Source organism: Ursus arctos, unplaced genomic scaffold, assembly GCF_023065955.2.
Source record: "Ursus arctos isolate Adak ecotype North America unplaced genomic scaffold, UrsArc2.0 scaffold_6, whole genome shotgun sequence".
NCBI classification, from domain to species: Eukaryota; Metazoa; Chordata; class Mammalia; order Carnivora; family Ursidae; genus Ursus; species Ursus arctos.
The window spans coordinates 34,214,691-34,239,858 of record NW_026623078.1 but is presented as its reverse complement, the minus strand read 5'-3'; the positions used below and the strand labels follow the sequence as shown (position 1 = coordinate 34,239,858).

Genomic DNA, 25,168 nt, shown 5'->3' with positions numbered 1-25,168 from the left:
CTTCCTTCTACCATAAAACATGGTCAGCTGTGTGGTACACCTCCACTCTGATGAACTGGCACTGTTGGTAACCATTAGCTATAGAAATGAGGGAACTTGAAGTTTCTAAAGGTAAACTCTTAAAACGGTCCTTGAAAGTGTTCCCCTAAAGGCGGTCTAAAACATTCTTAACAAGTGTTGAAAAAAATTCTGAGATTGTGGTAAAATAAGGAACAGTATTTTTAAATGCTTGCTTAAAGTTATTATAATTTTTTCCCTTTTCACTTGTTTATGATAGATTTGATTTTTAGAGAAAATTCACACTCAAAACGGTTTTCAGCACACACTGTTGTGTCAAATGCTTGGGGAAAAAAAAAGCCATTCCTTTATTGTTGTATTTGCCTTCTTTGTTTCCTACCCACTAGCAAGGTAAGTACAGACAGGCAGGCTAATTAATAATGAACTTGGATATTATATTTTTATTATTTCTACTCCCCAATTAAAGACTTGTTTTATCTCAATGAATGTTTTCTTTCAAATATGTATGTGGATGCTTTAAATCAGCATTTTCTAAAGTTTGTCCCAAGAAACCCTCATCTTCATCAACGCTAGAAAAAAGAAGACAATGATAACAAAGAAGATGAAGAAGAAAGAGGAGAAGAAATGAAAAAAGGAAAAAAGAAAAAGAGGCAGGATTTTGTGTTCTGGGGTCAGATGAATTTTCTCTTGGAGATTCACAATTTATACAGGTATATTAAAGGCTGTGTAAACTCATACAGCTTCTTTAAAAAAGTTTAACACTAACATAACATTTCCAAAATTTGACTAGAGAACACTACTTTTATGTAAAAACCATTACCTAAATACACTTGGGTAATATTGCATTGTACAAAGGGACCCAGTTAAAAGTCTTTTAAGATAGGCTTTCAAGGAATCTGTTGAAGGAAAATACTCCTTTCAGGATTAAGACAATTTTTTAAAACTAGAAAAGTTTCTTTCACTTAGGCTCTACTTTCACTGACGGCCCGATAATGAAGGACATTTCATCAAATCTGCTGTAAATATTTCTCCAGAAACATACATCCTCTCTTCTCTATTATGGTACTCTGTCCATGCGATCTTCATGTTTTTAGTTATTATGGTCTTACTGCTTAGATAAAGTTCTTCCAAATTCTTTCCAGATCCTGCTCAAACTTCAAGGGGCATCTCAATTCCTTTCTCAATTACTATGGCTTCCATGATAATTCTAGATAATGTTAATATTTCTTCCTTTAGTTGCCTAGCACTTAATTGTCTGTATCATGCATTATTATCTGATCAGATTCATCTTTGTATTTTATCTTAAATACAACTATTATTTACATTATTCTATTCATGTTTTCTCCTGAAAGAATGTATGATCTTTTGTGTTCCCTTCAGCTCCTAAAAGGAAAAGCCAGGCATATCATGGTTAATAAGTAAAGACAAATTGCTTTAAACCAGAGTATTATAAAGTTTATTTAATTATCAAAAATTACATGAGAGGGACGCCTGGGTGGTACAGCGGTTAAGCATCTGCCTTCGGCTCAGGGCGTGATCCTGGCGTTATGGGATCGAGCCCCACATCAGGCTCCTCTGCTAGGAGCCTGCTTCTTCCTCTCCTACTCCCCCTGCTTGTGTTCCCTCTCTCGCTGGCTGTCCCTATCTCTGTCGAATAAATAAATAAAATCTTTAAAAAAAAATTACATGAGAATAATAATAGAATAACAGAATCTGTGGAAATATTACAAGAGAAATAAAATATGTAGGTATATTGATAAGCACAAATTCCAGCAGTTTTTAATGTCTATATCAAAATATATGTATGCACCTAGATTCATGAATTATTTAGTATTTGAGAAAGATGTAAAATAGTTACTTCTGTTTGGGAATAACTTGTTTGTTTTACATCCTCTCCATACAAAATGGTAAGAAAGAAGTACATTTTTTCTGTATAGGACAAACTTTCTAGGTGGGGGAGAAGTTAGATAAACTTTCGGATCTTATTCTCAAAGTGAATCAATTTTTTTCAAGTGGAGCTTGAACTCACAACCCTGAGCTCAAGACCTGAGCGGAGATGAAGAGTTGGACACCCAACCAACTGAGCCACTCAGGTGCCCTATCCAAGTGAATCAATTTTCCATCTACATTTTACATGATGAAAATTAAGACAAGTGGCAACATTTACAATTTAGGATTTACTGCTCTTGCTTGCTGATTTATTTCTTTACCTTAAGACCTCGTCTAAGGGTTTCCTCCTTTCTGAAGCCTTCCCGCACTTCCCAGGTGGGGTTGAGGATTCCTTCATTTATGCCTCCGTTGCGAAGCCCAACAAATAACTCAATAACCTACCAGGGGCTACCATGTGAGAGATGGACATGTGTTTGCCAATTTCTACCTTTGATGCTTATCACAATTTTTAAAAAGATTTATTTGAGACAGAGAGAGCACAGTGGGGAGGGGCAGAAGGAGAGGGAGAGAGAAACTCTAAACAGACTCCATGCTGAGCGCAGAGCCCATCACATGGCTCAATCCCATGATTTCAGGACCCTGAGATCACGACCTGAGCCAAAATGGAGAGCCTGATGCTCAACCGACCATGCCACCCAGGCACCCCTGATGCTTTTCACAAATTTTATGTTTGCAATAATCTGACTGAAACAGGAACATTTTACGTAAAAAAATCAATTGGATAGGAACTCTTATAAATTGTTCTGGAAATGGTTCAAATATTATCACAAATACAAGGACCTTGGTTTGCAGAACATCTAATCAGGTGAAGTAAAGCTGTCTAGGAGAATCAGAAAGATCTGCCAGAAAAGTACAAAATGACAGTTATCTAGCCTATCATCTCCTTGCCTTGCATTCCCAGCAGAAAGGAAATCTTTAGCTGTGAAAAATCTTGAATGTGTAGATAAATACCTCTTCCTACTTAAAAAAGAGGGGTTACTTTCATTAAGGGTAAGTCAGATACCAGGGTTGGGACTTAAATCTTCACAGCCAGTGGGTTTAAAGAAGTTCCACCTTTGGAATACAGACCACTTAATGGCAAGATGCAACACAGATACAGATAATTAATTCATGCAACAGATATTTATTAGGTATCCATCTCTAATACGCCAGTTCTGGGCCTAGGGGTACAACAGTAGTCCCTGCCTCCAGGGAACATATATTCCAAAAGAGAAGACAGTCAACAAGTGAACAAAATTATTACAGAAAACAAGTTCTATGGAAAAAAAAAAACAAAACAACCCGAGATAGACTGACTGATGGAGAGTGATGCAGAGAATGGGGTATTTTAGGTTAAATGGTCAAAGAAGATCCCTTTGAAGACATTTGAAAATATTTTATTGGTCTCAAAAATCTCAACATATATCACTGGCAATATAAGTTTCATTGAAGGATTTAAGTGTTTTGCAAAAGATCAAAACAATACTTCAGCTACAGGACATAGTACACTGTCCTAGAAATAAATTATGAAAATATCAAATGTTTGGAGTAGTATGTTGACCTTAAGTAGTAATGTACAAGCTTTACTTACAAATTTTGAAATAATTTTAGACTTGCAAAGAGTACAGAGCATTCCTGTGTACCCTTCACCAAGTTTCCTCTAAGGGCAACATCTTACATAACCATGGTACACTTATCCAAACCAAGAAATTAGCATTCTTTGTTGTGGAAATGTTTGGCAGCATCCCTGGTCTCTACCCACGAGATGCCAGTACCATCTTCCCCCAAGTAGCGACAATCAAAAATGTCTGCAGACATTGCCAAAGTTTCTCAGGGAAAAAGTTGAAACCAATGTTATAGAAGTTTTATAATTTTACATTTTACAGTTTAGGTCCATGACTCATTTTGTGTTATTCTTGAATATAAGGTATCACGGTTTGTTGTTTTGTTTTGTTTTTTATTTGCATATGGATGTCTAGTTGTTCCAGTATCATTTGTTGAAAAGACTATATGCAGTTGGCCTTTGAACAAATGGCCTACTATTGACTGAAAGCCTTACCAGTAAGTCGATCAACATGTGTTTTGTATGTTATATGTTATATCCTGTATATATATTATATCCTGTAATCCAGTAAAGCTAGAGAAAAGAAAATGTTAAGAAAATCATAAGGAAAACACATTTACAGTATTTATTTTAAAAAATCCATGTACAAATGGACACGTGCTATTCAGACCTGTGGTGCTCAAGGGTCAACTTGTACTTTGTCAACTGATTTGTCTTTGCACTTTTGTAGAATTCAGTTAATCGAATTTGTCTGAATCTATGGATGCTCTACTCTGTTCCAATGATCTGTGTCGATCCTTTCTCCAAATACCACACTGACTTGATGACTATAGCTTTATAATATCTAGAAATTGGGTAGAATAAATCTTCAGAATTTTTTCCAGAATTGTTTTGGCTACTGTAGTTCTTTTGCTTTTCCATGTACATTCTAGAATCAGCCTGTCTTACCACAAAAAGCTTGCTGAAATTTATACTCAGATTACATTGAGTCTACAGATTAAACTGGGGAAAACTAATGTCTTCACCACATTGATTCTTTGAATTAATAAACACTGTATTTCTCTATTTAGATCTTTTGAGTTCTTTCATCAATATTTGAGTTTCCGGCCTACTCTAGTTTGTTAGATCTATGTGTAACTATTTGTGTGTATGTGCATGCCCACATGCTACTGTAAATGGTACTTGAAGTTCAAACTTCTACTGTTCATCACCGGTATATAGGAAAGACTTATTTTTTTTAACATTTTCCTTGTATCCTATGATCATTCTAAAACTAAACTTATCAGTTCTAGTCTTTCTTTTATATATATAGATTCCTTGAGATTTTCTACATAGACAGTCATGTCATCTGCAAATAGAGGTCATGTCTTCCACAAACGTAGAACTTAAAATCTCATTTTTTAAATTCTTTACTTTCAGCATAACCCCACCAGCAGAGATTCTGTCAAGCATTACTTTCTGATGTTTGTGTTATGCAAATAATAGGCATAATGAATTAGCCTTTTAAAACTATCCAATGCTCTATCTTCACGAATTTTTGGCTACATATTTCCCAGGGGTTTATCTCTTCACTGCCATTGAGAAGCTCTGCTCTAAATTAATACTAATAGTTACTGATACATTTCTACATAAAACACTTCCACTTCAATTTTCAGATTGCTAGTTTGAAAATATTACAAATACAAACAAATACTTGTTTTATAAATATGTCTATCATTCCCTGTGATGTCCATCCCTCGTGTAAGGAGTTCTCCAATATCTATGATTTCTTCTAAGCGGCTATGTTCTTTGCCACATGAACTCATACCTCTATCCCAACTAATGAGAAGGGAGTAAAAGGAATTTGCCCTAAGTACAACTAATTGATAGACTAATGATCTGTGATGTAGACCATGTAGCTTGAAAAGATGAAGTAAATCGGGTGCTCTGTGTCAGGAATTTGAACCACAATCCTAAATGAATTTGCCCAAAATGAGTCTGAAAAAGAGAAAGTTGTTAAGTTTAATTAAGCTGGATACTGACAAGCTAAATGAATGGGAGAGCAAAAGAGATACATAGCAGTGAGTGAAAAAGAGACAATAGAGAATGGACAAAGGAGCTCCGAGAAAAATAGAGGCTGGCAGGTAGACCAATTAATTCTTGGAGCTGCCTCACCACCTAATGACCTTCCATTTTAAATTCACATGAATCTTATATTAAACCCCCTTTCTCAAGGCAACTTAGAAGGATATCTGTCCCTGACATTTGAAAGTTCTATTCAGATTATTTGACACTGATGAATAAGGAAATAAGAATGAAAAACAAGTTTATGAATATTAGGTACTAAATTCAGAAAGTAGAATTAATCACTAACTTCTGCCTCCCTAAATGAGACAAAATAATTGCCAATAAAAAAATAGGGTTTTACTTCTAATGAGTGGGAGATTAGGGAACTGGATGGCAGTCTTGTGAAATGAGGATACTTCCCCTTTTGTTGTACTCAGGTGGGGTTGAAAAGTCTCGGTTTGTTTCAATCTAAATTGTACATAATCAAGTATCAATCTACACTGCAGAGTGTTGACACTCTTCTGAGAGCTGAGTGTTAAGAGTACTTAATTTGATCAATACACACAGAAACTTTCAGGTGAAATGCGCAACAGTAATTCCCTTTTGCCTTTTATTTTGCACTAATTTAGGGTCCAAAGAACTTACATGTTTAAGCCAGATCATATCATTCCCTGATTCCTATCTTACTGAGTAAACCAAAATCATTTTAGCGGCCTCCAAAGCATACACGATCTGGCTGCTGCGTTACCTGACTTAATTTTATGATCTCCTGCTTGCTCAAACCATTCCAGAGCTCCTGGGCTCCACCTCAGAGCCTTTGCACTTTTTACCCTCTGCATAAAGTACTCTTTCCTCTCTTTTCCACCAGCATGCTTCAACCATACTGAATACTCTTTTTAGCAGAAAACACTGGACATTAGGGGGAACAATCCAATGAACAATGCAACACAGGGAAGAGAGAAACAATAATGCCTCACTCGTCTTTTAGGTCTGTGCTCAAATACCACTCTCTCGATGACATCATCCCTGAACTACCCTATTTAAAATTGCAATCCACTTCCACTCTCCCTACTGTCTCTCTCTAACCACCTCTTCCCCACTTTATTTTACTCCATAGCACTTGTCACATTCTAATAATAAATACATTTACTAATTTATCTACTATATTTTCAATATTCCTCCACTAGAATGTGAACTTCAAAGGGACAGAGATTTTCAATTGCTTCATTCACTGCATGTAGAACAGTGTCTGGAAATTCATCACAGGAATTAAAATATTTGATGAACATGTAACACACACATATATCCAAAATTATCACTACTAAATAATTGATGCCATTTACTGATAGCCTGTTAAGTGTCTGACATCGCACAGAGATTTTAGACACATTTCTGATAATCCTCAAATTAGTCCTGCCCACTAGGTATAATTATGCTTGAAGCATATTTCTTAAAATTCAGTTTGTGCCATGACAGACTCTTGACTCCAGGGAACGAACTGAGGGTTGTGGAAAGGGAGGCGCGTGGGGAGGATGGGGTAACTAGGTGATGGGTGTTAAGGAGGGCACGTGTTGTGATGAGCACTGGGTGTTACACACAACTGATGAGTCACTGAACACCACATCAAGATCTAATGACATATTACATGTTGGCTAACTGAACTTAAAAAAAAAAAAAGATTTCTATCTTCATGAAAAAAAAATTGTTTTTGATTATTTAACACCATAATTGGGATAAGGAGAGGTATCTTGATTCAATATGTTGAAGATTCCCTCCTGTAGAATAGGATTGTAAGCACTCTTCCCATTACCACGCCATTATCAAGGGGAAGCCGGAGGTCACATCAAATTCTATCACTGAAGAGTTTTTAAGTACAAATAACAAATCTCAGTCCAATTAGTTTAAGCAAAAAGGTATCTATTAAAAGCTGTTGGGTAATTCACTGAATCTCTAGGAGAGCCAGATAATCAAGGCTGGTGGCTCTGCAGCCGGAAACACTGTCCAACTTAGAATGATTACTCCGGGGTGGGGGGAGTCAGCTCACGTGCTACCATACGGCACAAGGCACATCTTGACTCTGCCACTGTTACCTTTGTAGCTCTCCGTCTCTCCAGCAAACTTCACCAACCCCGCTAGAAAACAAATCCTGCTTCTTCTGTGGCCGCTTCTTCACATTGCTTGTTTCAGAATCCAAGTCTGTTCAGTCGTCAGGTGACATGACTAGTCCCTAGCTGCAAGAAAGGATGGAAAACTAAACTCTGGCTGTGATCTTCTTGAGGCAGTGGGATTCAAAATGAAAAACTTACCATACACAGAGGAGAACTTCCAAAAGATGCTGGCCACAAATGTAACAAATGCCCATTACAGACAGTAACAAAATTAAGATTTAAAATAGATCAAAAGTTCTCACTACGAGGTATGACTTGGACTGTCTTTAATTTCTAGTATTGTCCAATGTTTTCTACTAAAACTTTGGTAAAGTATTTAAGGCAATTAATAACTGCCCCTCCTCATCATTCAAGTTTTCTGATAATGGCATAGGTGAGACAGAACCTTTCTACTGATACAAAAGGGAGAACTAGGCCAGTGTTCAGCAAGGGAAGAGCACACGAACACAGTGCCTCACCGAGGATAAAGAGCTGGGCTAGCATATGCTGCCCACTCAAATGGAGTTCTGATTTTACCTGCAGTGAGACATATTAAAAAACAAATCAACTGCTTTAAATTTTCAAATTAATTGTTAATTGAATAGTATGTTTCCAAAGAGAATCATCCTTGAGGAATTAGGGTTTAAAATAAAAAATTCCAAATGTTTCTTGTGGGGTTCATATGAGCTTTCCCCAGAAGGAGTATAAGTTTGGAAATATTAGCAAAAATTTTTAAAACTTACTGATTCTAAAACTATTTTTCTTAATTAAAATAAATACAAGAAAATACGAAGATAACATTAAACACTTTTTAAAGTTTAAAAGATAAGCACAATAGGGGCGCCTGGGTGGCACAGCGGTTAAGCGTCTGCCTTCGGCTCAGGGCGTGATCCCGGCGTTATGGGATCGAGCCCCACATCAGGCTCTTCTGCTATGAGCCTGCTTCTTCCTCTCCCACTCCCCCTGCTTGTGTTCCCTCTCTCGCTGGCTGTCTCTATCTCTGTCGAATAAATAAATAAAATCTTAAAAAAAAAAAAAAAAGATAAGCACAATAGGTAAGTATGTGAAAACAAATGGAAATACCTCAGATATATCCATATATATCCCCCTCCAGCCCAACAATAAAGTGGTCTTAAATATTTAGACCGGTTTAGTTTTTACGTTCTGCGAAGTAAAAATTCATTTGCATACCATGGACTCCTCAAATCATGTAGATAATAAATAATTATAAAGGGGGAAGGGACTATATTAGATTGCCCTTTGCGTGAAATTCAGAAAAAATAATCTCATTAGAGTTAACAGATACTTTTAGCAACCAATGTATTATAAAAACAAACTAGCTCAACTTGATCACAAGGGTTACCATCTGTATTTGTGAATGGTACAAAATAACTGAAGGTGAGGTAGTGATTTTAAACAAACTACTACTACCACATGCAAGTGATTTTGAAGACATAACCCTATTTTTTTAAATTATATATTCATTTAAAAATTGACAGTATAAAAAATATGAAGAAAATACAACATCAAAAATCCTTCCAGTAGAAATAAGTATAATGTACTGACGAATATATTTCAAGTCTCTATCTGTGCAGTTCTTTACGTATGTACCATTTTAGACTAGTTGTCTCAGTGGTAAAACATAAACTTGTTATACCATTAAAAATTATTTGAAAGCGCTTTAATTATTAACTTATTAAATGACTTAATTTTTGTGGTTTCAATTGGCCTTTTATTATTTTTTATTTTTTATTTAAGTGCAGTTGACACACAATATTACATTAGTTTTAGGCATACAACATAGTGACTCAACTTCTCTATTCATTATGCTATGTTCACAAGTGTAGCTACCGTCTGTCACCATGCAACACAACATCACTGACTATATTCCATATGTTGTACCTTTATTCCTGTGACTTATTCATTCCATAACTGGAGGCCTAGATATCCCACTCCCCTTTACTCATTTTGCCCATCTGCCTACGGCCCTCCCATCTGGCAACTATCAGTTTGTTCTCTGTGTTTATAGGTCTATAAATAGTTTGATTTTTTTTAATTTTATTTATTTATTTGACAGAGACAGAGAGAGAGAGAGAGAGCACAAGCATGAGGAGGGGGCAGAGGGAGAAGCAGACTCCCTGCTGAGCAGGGAGCCCGACGCGGGACTTGATCCCAGGACTTTGGGACTGTGACGTGAGCCGAAGGGAGATGCTTAATCAACCGAGCCACCCAGGTGCCCCTGAATGATTTAATTTTTATCACTACAAATAATAGTACTATTAAACACAGTCTGCATTAAGTATTTTCCTGTACTTCAGATTATTTCATCAATAAACAGTATGTATCTTGGAAACAAAATTACTAGGTTATGAGGCATGACTATTTTAAAGGCTTTTAAAATAAAATTAGTCAACTTTTCATAAAGTATTATCAATTTTTATTTCCACCATTAGTAGATAAGGGCATTCATCCTAGTGCACCATGACAGTTTATTATAATTTACGATTGTTGATTTGATGAATGAAAATCAGCAGTTCGTCATTAAGCATACTCAACACTACTCAGCACTACCGGCAATCTCCAACCTTACTGGTGCAAATTCAAAATAGGCATAGAAACAGGTATCTGGGCAGAGAAAAAAAAAGGACAATGTGAGGGAAGACGAACAGTTGGAATTAGTAATTTTTACTCAGCATCATTTTTCCTCAGTCCTCAGGACAGTCCCAAGTAGTTCACGCTTTACATTCCAATGGACCCCACTGCATACACATCCTTTCCACTGCCACGTGCCTTCTCCCCGGGAAAGGGGGGAGAGGGCAGCTCTTGCTCCCATTCTACCAAGCTTCCTCCAAAGCACCGGGACAGAGATGAAAAGAAAAAAAGCAGGAAATGGTCAGCTGTATAACTTGTGGTGATAAGAAGCTCTATCTTCAACATTTCTGCAGTATTTTGTTGGTACTTTATAATAAAATTCCATTAAAACGAATCCTCCTTTTTATCATAAGTCATAATCATCTGTCTATATATTGGCAAATAAGTGACATCAACTATATAGCAAGGACTTAATCACAACCTATTGATTGTTCTCCATCCCTAGCATATCAGAGAATGAAGAACACTTGAAGTTTTTTTTTTAATATTTGTAAGTATAGTTTTAAAGTATAAAGTAAGTATAAGTTTTAGTTTTGTGCATCTCATATCAGTTGGTCTAACAACTTGCTCTTATGTAAATAGATGTCACTCTCAATCTTTCCATTTGCAAAGACATGGATGGAGTATAAAGATCAGCAAAGTAAGTCAGTCAGAGAAAGACAAGTACCATAGGATTTTGCTCGTATGTGGAATTTAAGAAATAAAGCAAACGATCAAAGGGGGAAAAGAGAGAAAGAGCGAGACAAATCAAGAAACAGACTCTTAAAGCAAACTGATGCTTACCAGAGAGGAGGTGGGGGGGGGATGGGTGAAACAAGTGATGTGGATTAAGGACTGTTCTTGTGATGAGCACGGGGTGATGTATATAAATGTTGGCTCCCTATATTGTACACCTGAAACTAATAAAACATTGTATGTTAACTAACCGGAATTAAAATAAAAACTTAAAAAAATAATAAAAAATAAATAAGTAATGTCACTCTCTTATATTAGACATCAAGTTAGGTTAAATGATTGAAAAAAATTATCTGAAAAGGAAATGGTAACGCTTGTACAACTAAGATGAAATATTAAAGTAATAGTACAAGCAGTATCTGGTAATATTTGAGTAATATGTTTGAAATGCACAAATTTGCTAACAAAATACTGTGAGGAGTAAATATTAAACATTTTTATTAATTACCAGCACCTTGGTACCCAAAATGAGCTAGACTACAGTTCTTAAAAAATCAACATATGAATTATTAAAATCAAAACAAAATAAACAAAAACTATCTTTTACAAATCTCTGTAATGCCATGATATATACCTATATTGCTGAGAGGACTTTAAAATAAGAATTGGAAGCTGGTAATATCAAATTATCTAAAAGCACCCTCTAGTGGCAAAAAAAGCAATTCACATATAAACCAGGCAAAATTATCTATGCATATCCTGACAGTAATAACCTGAAAATTTTCTAAATGAAAGTAAGTGTGGCTATCATTAATTTGGTTTTAATGATTTTTAATGACTGCTCTATTCAATAATATAGTCAGTTGGAAAAGTTAACCTATCTTAGTACTAAAAATATATCCACCATATAAAACACATATACCTGCAATGCAAATAAAGACACAAGAGTTCTGCTGACTTTGTAGTTGTGTACCTCTTCTATTATTTTTCATTCCTTGAGATTCTATTCACAGTAAAAGTATTCACCTCTAGCCCAGGGAAGATTAAGTACAAACCAAACATGTCTAATTTGATCGTATTTTTACTAGAGACAGCTGTTTAAAATTTTAAATATGAGTCTAAAGCAGTAAGTATTGATCATAAGCCAGTACTTTTGGCCATTAAACTGTATATTACTTAATTAGAAATATCCACAATGTTTCCTATCAATGACTTCACTAATGTTTTCAACTGCTCTATTTTACTAGACATAAAGAGAATTTTTCTATGTCTTAGAAATCTTGTAATGAAACGTATTTATAATACTTTGACATGAAACACTTCAACAAAATAATAGCAGTTTCTTTAAAAGCTGATGGCACAAAAAACCCTGCCAATGTAAAGCTACTACCTCATTAAAAAAAATCTGTATTTTGACTTTGAATATCTTCTTCATATTTCAGTATGCTCTTATCTTTCTACTACCTCTGTCTGGCTAAAAACTAAGACATCAATAAAGACCAATTGAAAATTTTTTTTGCTTTATGTCTTTATTGAATTGGTTCAAAAATGAAGACAGTATTTGTAATAAAAAACAGAATGAATGAGAGACAACAGCAACCATAATAATCTTACTTTTTCAAGCTAATGACTTTCAGAATAATATATAAGCGATTTTTACATTTTTAATTTAAGCTTACAATCATTTTTTTTTTAATTCTACCACACTGGCAAATACTTGTGAAAATAAATAAAAATAAAGTAAATGATGCATAGATCTAGGAAAATTTCTTATAACCTGAACTATTGCACAACAAATCAATGTGAGAATAATATATGTAATTAATACAAAAATGCATTTAAATACATTGCCACAACATGTTTCATAATTCATAAGTATACTTCACCTACTTACTGTTTATAATAATCTCTGGGTTCTAGAATTGGATGATTTTTTTATCAACTCATTTTCCATGTAGTACATTATAACATTTACTGGCTACTGCAAAATTCTGTCAGAAACAAACATGTGCCACTTTGTTTAAGTTCATTTATCTACCCCTTCCTTGGGCAAAAATTACGTGGTCTTAAAAAAAAAACTTGGAAGAAGAAAAATAGTGCTCAGTTCCAGGGAAAACAAGGTTTAAAGTTCTTCATATGATTTATAACAGGAAAGAATAACATATATTATTGAAATGAAAATCTAATACGTACATTATTCTCCTAAATTAATTACAGCTTATTCTAGGTAATGGACTCTATTTTTAGACCAATATGACTGAATAAAGACAAACAGATTAAAAAAGGTTGATGAAAAGTCAGGGAAGAAACTATAAGGTAAATAAAACAATTCCCATTACCTCAAAGTTTATATCCCCTGACTGAATGAAAAAACAAACAAACAAACAAACACAAAAACCAAAAAAAAAAAAAATCCAATGAATACAATTATAAAGAGCATAAATAAAATTAAAAACCACAAATTTCTACATTAACCCTTATAGTTGATCACAAACATAAATGAGAAGCTAGAAATGGCCTATATAGGATTTGCGTGTAATTACACCTTTGTAATAAGATCAAAGCTCTTCTTCTTTCCATTCAACAGAAATTACTAAGGAACTACTGAACATGGCCGCACAGGCAATCAAAGAATCTACTACTAAACACTGTCACACTGAAAGTGACAATAATTAAAAGCTGTATTTTAGCCAAAGTTAAAGTATAATTAAGTTTTTGTGAACGTTTAATTACATAAGTCACCTATGCATTAAAGTAGTGCATTTTCAGAGGTTTTTGTTACTGTGATGTGAATTGTGTTTTAGTATTAAACACTAAAAAGAAAATACAAGTAGGAAAAATTAGTCTCTTAACGAACGCACCACTACATCTAACTATACTTCAAAGGAAATTAAAATTAAAAAATTAAAATACTTTTTACCTTCATGCCCAGCAGTAATGATTAATTATCCAAATTATTTATTAGGGTGAGGTGGTTTTTTTAAAATCCATTAAAATAATTTCTTCTAAATTCAGACACAGAAATAAACATGTAGAATTTTGCAAGGAATTTTGTACCTCTTATATTAAATAATTATTTTCAAATGTTGCAAAAATAAAGAAGTAGTAAATTAAAACTCCTCAGACATGAGGTTATGAAAAAGAAAAAAGTGAAATATGGAGACACAATTAGAAATAGAAAGAATATATACATTCAACTAACACACAGAGGTAAAAAAAAATCATTCAGTTATAACTGGAATAAAATACATTTGTATTTTTCAGTTTTGTGTCTCTGAAAATAGGAAACTGCATAATTACATTTTAAAGAATGAATAAAGATCTCTAAATTATATAATTAATGATACACCGAGTAAAGGACAACATAGACCTGTAGAGGTTTAATTCCTTTCTTTTTTTTTAATATTTATAAAATTAATTGTTAAAGAGCTCTACAGGAAAATGTCCTTACATAAATAACTGTAACTGAAAATACTCTCTTCATTTCCAAAATTGCAAGCATCCCAAACTCTATGATGTGAAAACAGGAATCAACAATAAAAATGTTTGTTCTGATTTTTTGCTCCAAGTAATGATCATCCTAAAGCTTGAAGGGCTGAGCACTAGCATGTGAGTTTGTGAAGGTGTGCTTAATGTGCTTTAACAATAATAACAGAAAAGTAAACCTAAGTTAATGATTCTACTTGAAATTATTTTGTGACAGATGAGTGACTATTTCCTTGAATGGCACAGTTTGGGGTATCAGGTATCTATTATATACAGTATATGTACACATTTATATACACACACACAGTACACAGCCAAAGAATTATGCTCCAAAAACTGCTGAAAAAAGTATTTTGAATAATTTTAGCATAAATTCACTAAAGGAAGTGCTCTATCTGTCCAAGCAGCAATAGTCATAAAATTCTGGACTTAGCTTTTTCTTTTGGGCTCTATTCACAGAACCATTCTTCGAATGCCACATTCACAGCAAAACTTCGCCCATTCTACAGGGTATTTAGTCCCACACTCATGGCAGAATTTTGGTAAGTGTCCTGTTGAATTTCCTTCCATGCCTTTAATGTTTCCGCCATTAAGTGAAGATATATAGTCTCCATCTGGCCTGAAGGAGTACAGGAAGAAAAGCAGAAACACAAAGCTCTTGTCACTAGTTTTCATAACCCTTAGAGAACAGTACTTAATGTTAAGTATAAATTAAAGCTTGCTTAACCTCAGTTTTAATATTTTTCTAGTTCAGATTTGAAAAGCCCCTTTTAGTTAATAATGAAATTCTAAATATTTTCTTTGGCATTATATTTATCCCTGCTCATGAGAATTTTTCATGAGCAAATACCACCAACTTTCCATCTGTTCAATGTACGAGGCATGTACTACAATGGGAATAGAATGGAAATTTACAGTGACCCTCCTGCAAAACCATCTCTAAAGAGAAAACTGCAACCTCGCCCTGAGGAAAGATCTCCATCTTTCCTCCAAATATACACTGTAATAAATATGCACATATATTATTATATATATTATAAAACAATATATACATAACTTCTCCCAATGTGTCATGCTATTTTCACTGTATCCATGGAGTCTTTTCACTCGAATTTTCATCACTATCATCAGGTTGAATCTTGTTAGGTCCTTTGCTCTAATTTACTTGTACACACTCAAATTCTTTCATCCTTCATCCCCTGTACTGCAACCCCCATGGCTCTGGACAGTCTTGCTGCCACCCCAAACTGTGACTCCCTTTGCTTTATTGCTTTCCATCTGACATGCGGTATATGTCATTTCTGTTATGTCTTGTCTTCTCCATAAGACTGTGAGCTCCCCGAGTGCAGGGATTTTTATCTGTTTTGTTACTGCTCTACGTCTAGAATCAAGAGAAGTACCTGACATAAACTCATCTCTCAGTAAATATATTTTTAATGAATAAATGAATGAAAGAGTAATATATGAAGAAGATAAACAAAAAAAATATTTGGTCCTTTTAAAATGATAAACTCTCAAGACTGATCAACAAAAAAGGAATACACAATATTCAGAATGAAAGAGGAATATAACTACAGATATAGCAGAGATTTAAAATTATAAGAACAACTCTATGCTAGTAGTTTGAAACTTAGATGAAGTGAAAAATTTCCTAGAAAAATATCTTGTGAAAACTTATTTCAAACAAACTATAACACTAAACAGACATAAGTGTTAAAGCTGTTGAATCAGTAATTAACATACTACTCCTCCTTATCACGTGGGCACATCCTGGCACACACACACACACATAGTGGACTCATGATAATTTTACATGGTAAGTTCTAGGGGCACCTGAGTGGCTCAGTTGGGTAAGCATCTGCCTTTGGCTCAGGTTATGATCCCAGGGTCTTGGGATCGAGCCCTGCATCGGGCTCCCTGCTCAGTGGGGAGTCTGCTTCTCCCTCTTCTTCTGCCCCTCCCCCCCAGTCATGTTCTCTCTCACTCTATCAAATAAATAAATAAAATATTTTTAAAAAAAAGAACACAGTAAGTTCTACTAAACTTTTCCAGCAGAGGGAGGTGAAAAACAACATTCTGCAATTTCTTTTTAAAGGTCAATAAAATCTTGATAGTCAGACTTAATAAGAGAATATAAAACTATAATCAATTTTACCTATTAACTTGGAAATACATGTAAATCTCCAAGAATTTTAGCAAACACAATCTACAAACAAATACAATTCAAAACACTTTAGATTTATTCCAGAAAATAAGATTGATTTAACATCAGGAAGTCTATTAATATAATTTACAGAAAAATAGATTAAAGGATTTAAAAATACTGGTTTTATACATATGATATTCAATAATATTCACCACCTATTTTTTATTTTTAAAAAACACTTAGAAAATTAGGAATAGAAAGGAATGTCATTGACAAAATGTATTTAACACAATCCTATATCAGTCTTCATATTTAATGGTGACATTTAAGAAGCATTTTCTTTAAAAGCAGAAATGTCATAAGAATGTCAACTATAATAATTTCTATTTTAATATATAATATAGCATAAGGAGAACTCTTTCTCCGTTTCTATGGACACATCTGACATTGGGATAACTTCCTAGCTTTCTTTAATGAGAACCTTTAAAAAAGGTGGAATGCCAGCTGTGTTTCCAGGCAGCAGTGCTTATACGCAATCCAAGAAAATCAGACATCCCTCAGGACAACCTGAAAGCTAAGACAATGGGGCTGTTACAAGAGAAACTGGTTCCCTTTGGGGACATAGAATTTCCAACTAAACCAATCCTACATCCACCTATTAAGATCTTCTTCTCTCACACCTAAGCTGTCACTTGGACGGTCAAAGAAAACCAGCTCCAGGACTGGGGCAAGGGCTCCCAGGAAAAAGACACACCTGACACTGCCGGCTATCATTCCCTATTTCCTATAAATAATCTCAGTGTCATATAATACCGTGTGATTACCTCCAGCGGAGCCTAAGACAACCCCCTGATGGACATTTCAAGAGTCCTGGCTTAGAGGAAGAGGCATGAGGAGAGGGGAAGGGAAAGTTGAGTTTCTTAAGCTCACTTTGTATAAGTCCAAGAAGTCACCTCCTCTCTCCCACAGTGACATTAACACGAGCCTCTAGGTAGGAAAGATCATCAAAACCTCAAATGTAAGTGCAGTGTCTGGCTTAGTTTACCAATCTGACCCCTAGTTTCCTTTATTTACTTACCTGTGGAAGTTTCCCTTACTTTTCTGAGTGCTAAGCTACACATTCAAAAGGATATTTTTTCCATTTTGGGTAGCATTTCTAGGTGTTTTGGGTGAAACAGCCATCCAGAAAATGTAGTCTATCACACTTCCAGAAAAAGAAATCTGAGATTTTTTTCATCTGTTATGGTTATAATTATTCCATCTGGATAGGGTAGTAAGTCAGGTGAACAAGGTTTAGGGCTTACTATCACTTATCAACCATTTAAAAAGAAAGAAATAAAAGAAAACAAAACAAAAAAAGGAATTCAAACTCATTTTTAATGTGACTTTTGCCCCTGCCTGTTGTCACTTCTTTTGTCTACCTCTTTAGAAGATGATCTTTTTATTCAAACACATGTATTTATTAAGTTTCCCACATTACAAGAGAATGTTAATCCTATATTCAGCATGGATTCAAAACAGAAGGCTCCACACATATACAACATTGTACAGCCAGCTTCAGGACTCTAAGAAACATTAAGTTCACATCTTTAGTATTTAAAATGGATCAAGAACCACGGAACCAGCCTGAGACGCAGGAAGACGCATCTGGATCTCTACAAATGAACATCTCCAGCGCTGAGTATTGAGGTACGAAGCGGGGAGCCATGAAACTGTGCACAGATATTGGAAGATAAACGGAAGGGGGAGGGAGCCGCCGTGTTCGGGCGCCGGGAAGCGGTAGCCACTTGCACGGGAGAGCGAGCGGGGCTCGCGGACGGCACCCGCAAAACAGCAGACTGAGACCGTGAGCCGGGTGCGCGCGCCACCAGGCATCTCCCGGAACCCCGGAATCCCGGTGAGCTCACTGGATCCAGACTGAGACCGGGAGATCTGGGAGCACGCGCGGGGCGGCTGGCGGCGTTAGAAACACAAAGGACAGAGACGCGCCGGCCCTGGAAGTGAGGGCTGGGACGCCGGGTGTGGGGCGCACATCCCGGGACGCTACAGGGTTGAGCAGCACCAACAGAAACAGAGTTAAAGTGGCCAGAACATTAGTAGAGAACAGGCCGCAATCCCTCTGATCTGTGACAGAAGCTGAAATTCGGCCGCTGCTGCTCTGACTCTCAGAAGAGGCACAGCAAACCGCCAGGGAAAGCCGCCAGAGAACAAAAGCCTGGAAATACCGGCTCAGAGAGTGCCCATCCCCATCCCCCCTCGCAGGGGACGCGGAGACTCTACCCAAACAGGGCTGCCTGCGTATAGGCGCGGCAGGCCCCTCCCCCAGAACACAGAAGGCAGGCTGAAAAATCAAGAAGCCCACAACCCGGGCGCCTGGGTGGCGCAGTCATTGAGCGCCTGTCTTCGGCTTAGGGCGTGATCCCGGCGTTCCGGAAAGGAGTCCCTCATCGGGCTCCTCCGCTGGGAGCCTGATTCTTCCTCTCCCACTCCCCTGCTTCTGTTCCCTCTCTCGCTGGTTGGCTGCCACATAAATAAATAAATAAAATCTTTAAAGAAGAAGCCCACATCCCTAAGATCCCTATAAAACAAGGGGCACGGCCTGGGACCCAGTCAATAATTTGGGCTCTGGACAACCCCGCAACCTCTCCTCATCAGAATGACAAGAAGGAGAAGCCCCCCCCAGCAAAGAAAAGACAGTGATTCTGTGGCCTCTGCCACAGAAATAATGGATATGGATGTAACCAAATTATCAGAAATGGAATTCAGAGTAACGATGGTCAAAATGATGAGTAGAATTGGTAGAATTGAAAAAACTATTAACGAAAAGGTTACTGAGAATATAGAATCCCTAAGGACAGAAATGAGAGCGAATCTGACAGAAATTAAAAATTCTATGAGCCAAATGCAGGCAAAACTAGAGGCTCTGACGGCCAGGGTCGCAGAAGCAGAGGAACGGGTTAGTGAATTGGAGGATGGGTTAATAGAGGAAAAAATGAAAATAGAAGATGGTCTTAAAAAAATCCACGCCCACGAATGTAGGTTACGGGAGATTACTGACTCAATGAAACGATCCAATGTTAGAATCATCGGCATCCCCGAGGGGGTGGAGAAAAACAGAGGTCTAGAGGAGATATTTGAACAAATTGTAGCTGAAAACTTCCCTAATCTAGCAAGGGAAACAAACATTCGTGTCCAAGAGGCAGAGAGGACCCCTCCCAAGCTCAACCATGACAAACCTATGCCACGTCACGTCATAGTGCATATTCGCAAATATTAGATCCAAGGATACAGTATTGAAAGCGGCCAGGGCAAAGAAATTTCTCACGTACCAAGGCAAAAGCATCAGAATTACGTCAGACCTGTCTACACAGACCTGGAATGAGAGAAAGGGTTGGGGGAGCATATTTAAAGCTCTTTCAGAGAAAAACATGCAGCCAAGGATCCTTTATCCAGCAAGGCTGTCATTCAGAATTGATGGAGAAATAAAGACATTTCAGAACCGCCAGTCACTAACCAATTTTGTAACCACGAAACCAGCCCTACAGGAGATATTACGGGGGGTTCTATAAAAGTAAAAAGGCCCCAAGAGTGATACAGAACAGAAAGTCACAGCCAATACAAACAAAGACTTTACTGGCAACATGGCAACATTAAAATCATATCTCTCAGTAATCAGTCTTAATGTAAATGGTTTGAACCATCCCATAAAACGCCACAGGGTTGCAGATTGGATAAAAAGAAATGACCCATCCATTTGCTGTCTACAAGAGACTCATTTCAAACCCAAAGATGCATTCAGACTGAGAGTAAGGGGATGGAGTACCATCTTTCACGCAAATGGACCTCAAAAGAAAGCTGGGGTAGCAATTCTCATATCAGATAAATTGGATTTTAAACTACAGACTATAGTTAGAGACGCAGAAGGGCACTATATTATTCTTAAGGGAAGTATTCAACAAGTGGATATGACAATTATAAATATATATGCCCCCAACAGGGGAGCAGCAAGATACACAAGCCAACTCTTAACCAGAATAAAGAGACATATAAATAAAAATACATTAATAGTAGGGGACCTCAACACTCCACTATCAGAAATAGACAGAACACCCTGGCAAAAACTAAGCAAAGAATCAAAGGCTTTGAATGCCATACTCAACGAGTTGGACCTCATAGATATATATAGAACACTACACCCCAGAACCAAAGAATACTCATTCTATTCTAATGCCCATGGAACATTCTCAAGAATAGACCATGTTCTGGGACACAAAACAGGTCTCAACCGATACCAAAAGATTGAAATTATCCCCTGCATATTCTCAGACCACAACGCTCTGAAATTGGAACTCAACCACAAGGAAAAATTTGGAAGAAACTCAAACACTTGGAGACTAAGAACCATCCTGCTCAGGAATGACTCGATAAACCAGGAAATCAAAAATCAAATTAAACAATTTATGGAGACCAATGAGAATGAAAATACAACAGTCCAAAACCTATGGGATACTGCAAAGGCAGTCCTAAGGGGGAAATACATAGCCATCCAAGCCTCACTCAAAAGAATAGAAAAATCTAAAATGCAGTTTTTATATTCTCACCTCAAGAAGCTGGAACAGCAACAGAGGGACAGGCCTAATCCACGCACGAGGAAGCAGTTGACCAAAATTAGAGCTGAAATCAATCAAGCAGAAACCAGAAGTACAGTAGAGCAGATCAACAGGACTAGAAGCTGGTTCTTGGAGAGAATCAATAAAATTGACAGACCACTGGCAAGACTTATCCAAAAGAAAAGAGAAAGGACCCAGATTATTAAAATTATGAATGAAAAAGGAGAGGTCACGACGAGCACCATTGAAATTGGAAGGATTATTAGAAATTTTTATCAACAGCTATATGCCAATAAACTAAGCAATCTGGAAGAAATGGAATCCTTCCTGGAAACCTATAAACTACCAAGATTGAAACCGGAAGAAATTGATTCCTTAAACAGGCCAATTAATTATGAAGAGATTGAGTCAGTGATAAACAACCTTCCAAATAACAAAACTCCAGGCCCGGACGGTTTTCCTGGGGAATTCTACCAAACATTCAAAGAAGAAATAATACCTATTCTCTTAAAGCTATTTCAAAAAATAGAAACAGAAGGAAAGCTACCAAACTCATTCTATGAGGCCAATATTACCTTGATCCCCAAACCAGGCAAAGACCCCCTCAAAAAGGAGAATTACAGACCGATTTCCCTAATGAATATGGACGCCAAAATCCTCAACAAGATACTTGCTAATAGAATCCAACAGTACATTAAAAGGATTATCCATCACGATCAAGTGGGATTCATACCTGGGATGCAAGCGTGGTTCAATATTCGCAAATCAATCAGCGTGATACATCATATCAACAAGAAAAGACTCAGGAACCATATGATCCTCTCAATCGATGCCGAAAAAGCATTTGACAAAATACAGCATCCTTTCCTGATTAAAACCCTTCAGAGTGTAGGAATAGAAGGTACATTTCTCAATCTCATAAAAGCCATCTATGAAAAGCCTACTGCAAATATTATTCTCAATGGGGAAAAGCTGGAAGCCTTTCCCTTAAGATCAGGAACTCGACAAGGATGCCCACTCTCGCCACTATTATTCAACATAGTACTAGAAGTCCTTGCAACAGCAATCAGACGACAAAAAGGGATCAAAGGTATTCAAATTGGCAAAGAAGAAGTCAAAATGTCTCTCTTTGCAGATGACATGATACTCTATATGGAAAATCCAAAAGAAGCCACTCCCAAACTATTAGAAGTTATAGAGCAATCCAGTAACTTGGCAGGATACAAAATAAATGCTCAGAAATCAGTTGCATTTCTATACACGAATAACGAGACCGAAGAAAGAGAAATTAGGGAATCCATCCCATTTACAATAGCACCAAAAACCATACGTTACCTTGGAATTAACTTAACCAGAGACGTAAAGGACCTATATTCTAGAAACTATAAATCACTCTTGAAAGACATTGAGGAAGACATAAAAAGATGGAAAGATACTCCATGCTCATGGATCGGAAGAATTAACATAGTTAAAATGTCCATGCTACCCAGAGCAATCTACACTTTCAATGCTATCCCGATCAAAATACCAAGGACATATTTCAAAGAACTGGAACAAACAGTCCTTAAATTTGTATGGAAACAGAAAAGGCCCCGAATCTCCAAGGAACTGTTGAAAAGGAAAAACAAAGCTGGGGGCATCACAATGCCGGATTTCGAGCTGTACTACAAAGCTGTGATCACAAAGACAGCATGGTACTGGCACAAAAACAGACACATAGACCAATGGAACAGAATAGAGAGCCCAGAAATGGACCCTCGGCTCTTTGGGCAACTAATATTTGATAAAGCAGGAAAAAACATCCGGTGGGAAAAAGACAGTCTCTTCAATAAATGGTGCTGGGAAAATTGGACAGCTACATGCAAGAGAATGAAACTTGACCACTATCTCACAACATACACAGAAATAAACTCCAAATGGATGAAAGACCTCGATGTGAGACAGGAATCCATCAAAATTCTAGAGGAGAACATAGGCAACAACCTCTACGACATCGGCCAAAGCAACCTTTTTCATGACACATCCCCAAAGGCAAGAGAAACAAAAGATAAAATGAACTTGTGGGACTTCATCAAGATTAAAAGTTTCTGCACATCCAAGGAAACAGTCAGAAAAACTAAGAGGCAGCCCACGGAATGGGAGAATATATTTGCAAATGACACTACAGATAAAGGACTGGTATCCAAGATCTACAAAGAACTTCTCAAAGTCAATACACGAGAAACAAATAAACAAATCAAAAAATGGGCAGAAGATATGAACAGACACTTTTCCAATGAAGACATACAAATGGCTAACAGACACATGAAAAAATGTTCAAAATCATTAGCCATCAAGGAAATTCAAATCAAAACCACACTGAGATACCACCTTACGCCAGTTAGAATGGCAAAAATAGACAAGACAAGAAACAACAATTGCTGGAGAGGATGTGGAGAAAGGGGATCCCTCCTACATTGTTGGTGGGAATGCAAGTTGGTACAGCCACTCTGGAAAACAGTGTGGAGGTCCCTTAAAAAGTTAAAAATTGAGCTACCCTATGACCCAGCCATTGCACTACTGGGTATTTACCCCAAAGATACAGACGTAGTAAGGAGAAGGGCCATATGCACCCCAATGTTCATAGCAGCAATGTCCACAATAGCTAAATCGTGGAAGGAGCTGAGATGCCGTTCAACAGATGACTGGATTAAGAAGTTGTGGTCCATATATACGATGGAATATTACTCAGCTATCAGAAAGAACGAGTTCTCAACATTTGCTACAACATGGACAGCACTGGAGGAGATAATGCTAAGTGAAATAAGTCAAGCAGAGAAAGACAACTATCATATGATTTCTCTCATCTATGGAACATAAGAACTAGGATGATCGGTAGGGGAAGAGAGGGATAAAGAAAGGGGGGTAATCAGAAGGGGGAATGAAACATGAGAGACTATGGACTATGAGAAACAAACTGAGGACTTCAGAGGGGAGGGGGGTGGGGGAATGGGATAGACTGGTGATGGGTAGTAAGGAGGGCACATATAGCATGGTGCACTGGGTGTTATACGCAACTGATGAATCATCGAGCCTTACATCGGAAACCGGGGATGTACTGTATGGTGACTAACATAATATAATAAAAAATCATTTAAAAAAAAAAAAAAGGAAAAAAAAATAATAAAATGGATCAAAACCTTAGGTGAAACGAACAGTATTTATGAAAGAATCTACCTGCAAAGGTAGCAATTCACCTATTCCTTTATGGTTCTCATCCCTTGTTATGCATAAGTATCACTCTTAAAATTTTAAAAATCCAAACCAAAGAAATCAAAACCTCTCTGGGAGGGACGTGACATGTTCATTTTTTACAAAGTTCCACAGGTTCTTCTATCTGAAGGGTAACAACCAAGATTGACAGCTAGTTTCCTGGATACTTGAAAATTGATTCTTGCATTAAATCTGAATGATGGGATAGCTGTCTATGTTATATACTTGTAACAAAAGCAGACAACAAATATACTTATATATAACACACACATATCACAACAAATTTTGGTGAATCATAGGATATCATGTTATAGGCCTGCATTGAGGTCATCTTAAAAAAAAATCTTACGAAATGCATTATCATATTTATAGTAGAGATGTGAATTTTAACAAGTCATCCATTGGATGGGGAAGGTAAATTACAGGAAGGTGGTCAAAAGGTACAAAGTTCCAGTTAGGAGATAAATGGGTACGACGGATGTAATACACAGCACAATGACTATAGCTAATGCTGCTGTGTGACAGCAAACTTGTTAAGAGAGTAAATCCTAGAAGTTCTCAACATATGGAGAAAATTTTTTTTGCTTTTTTCCTTCTTTTTATTGTATCTGTATGAGAAGATGGATATTACCCAAACTTACTA

At 36.7% G+C, this 25,168-nt stretch overlaps 1 protein-coding gene across 2 annotated transcripts in view; it reads right to left on the bottom strand.

The window, feature by feature from the left end:
- Positions 1-12,541: 12,541 nt before the first annotated feature.
- Positions 12,542-25,168, bottom strand: part of ZC2HC1A (zinc finger C2HC-type containing 1A) — a 61,212-nt gene continuing 48,585 nt past the window's right edge. For both annotated transcript variants that reach the window (XM_048212557.2, XM_048212556.2), the window contains one exon: positions 12,542-15,136. In XM_048212557.2, coding sequence (XP_048068514.1) covers positions 14,971-15,136 — 166 coding nt within the window. In that variant the 3' untranslated portion in view covers positions 12,542-14,970. The remainder of the gene's footprint in view (positions 15,137-25,168) is intronic.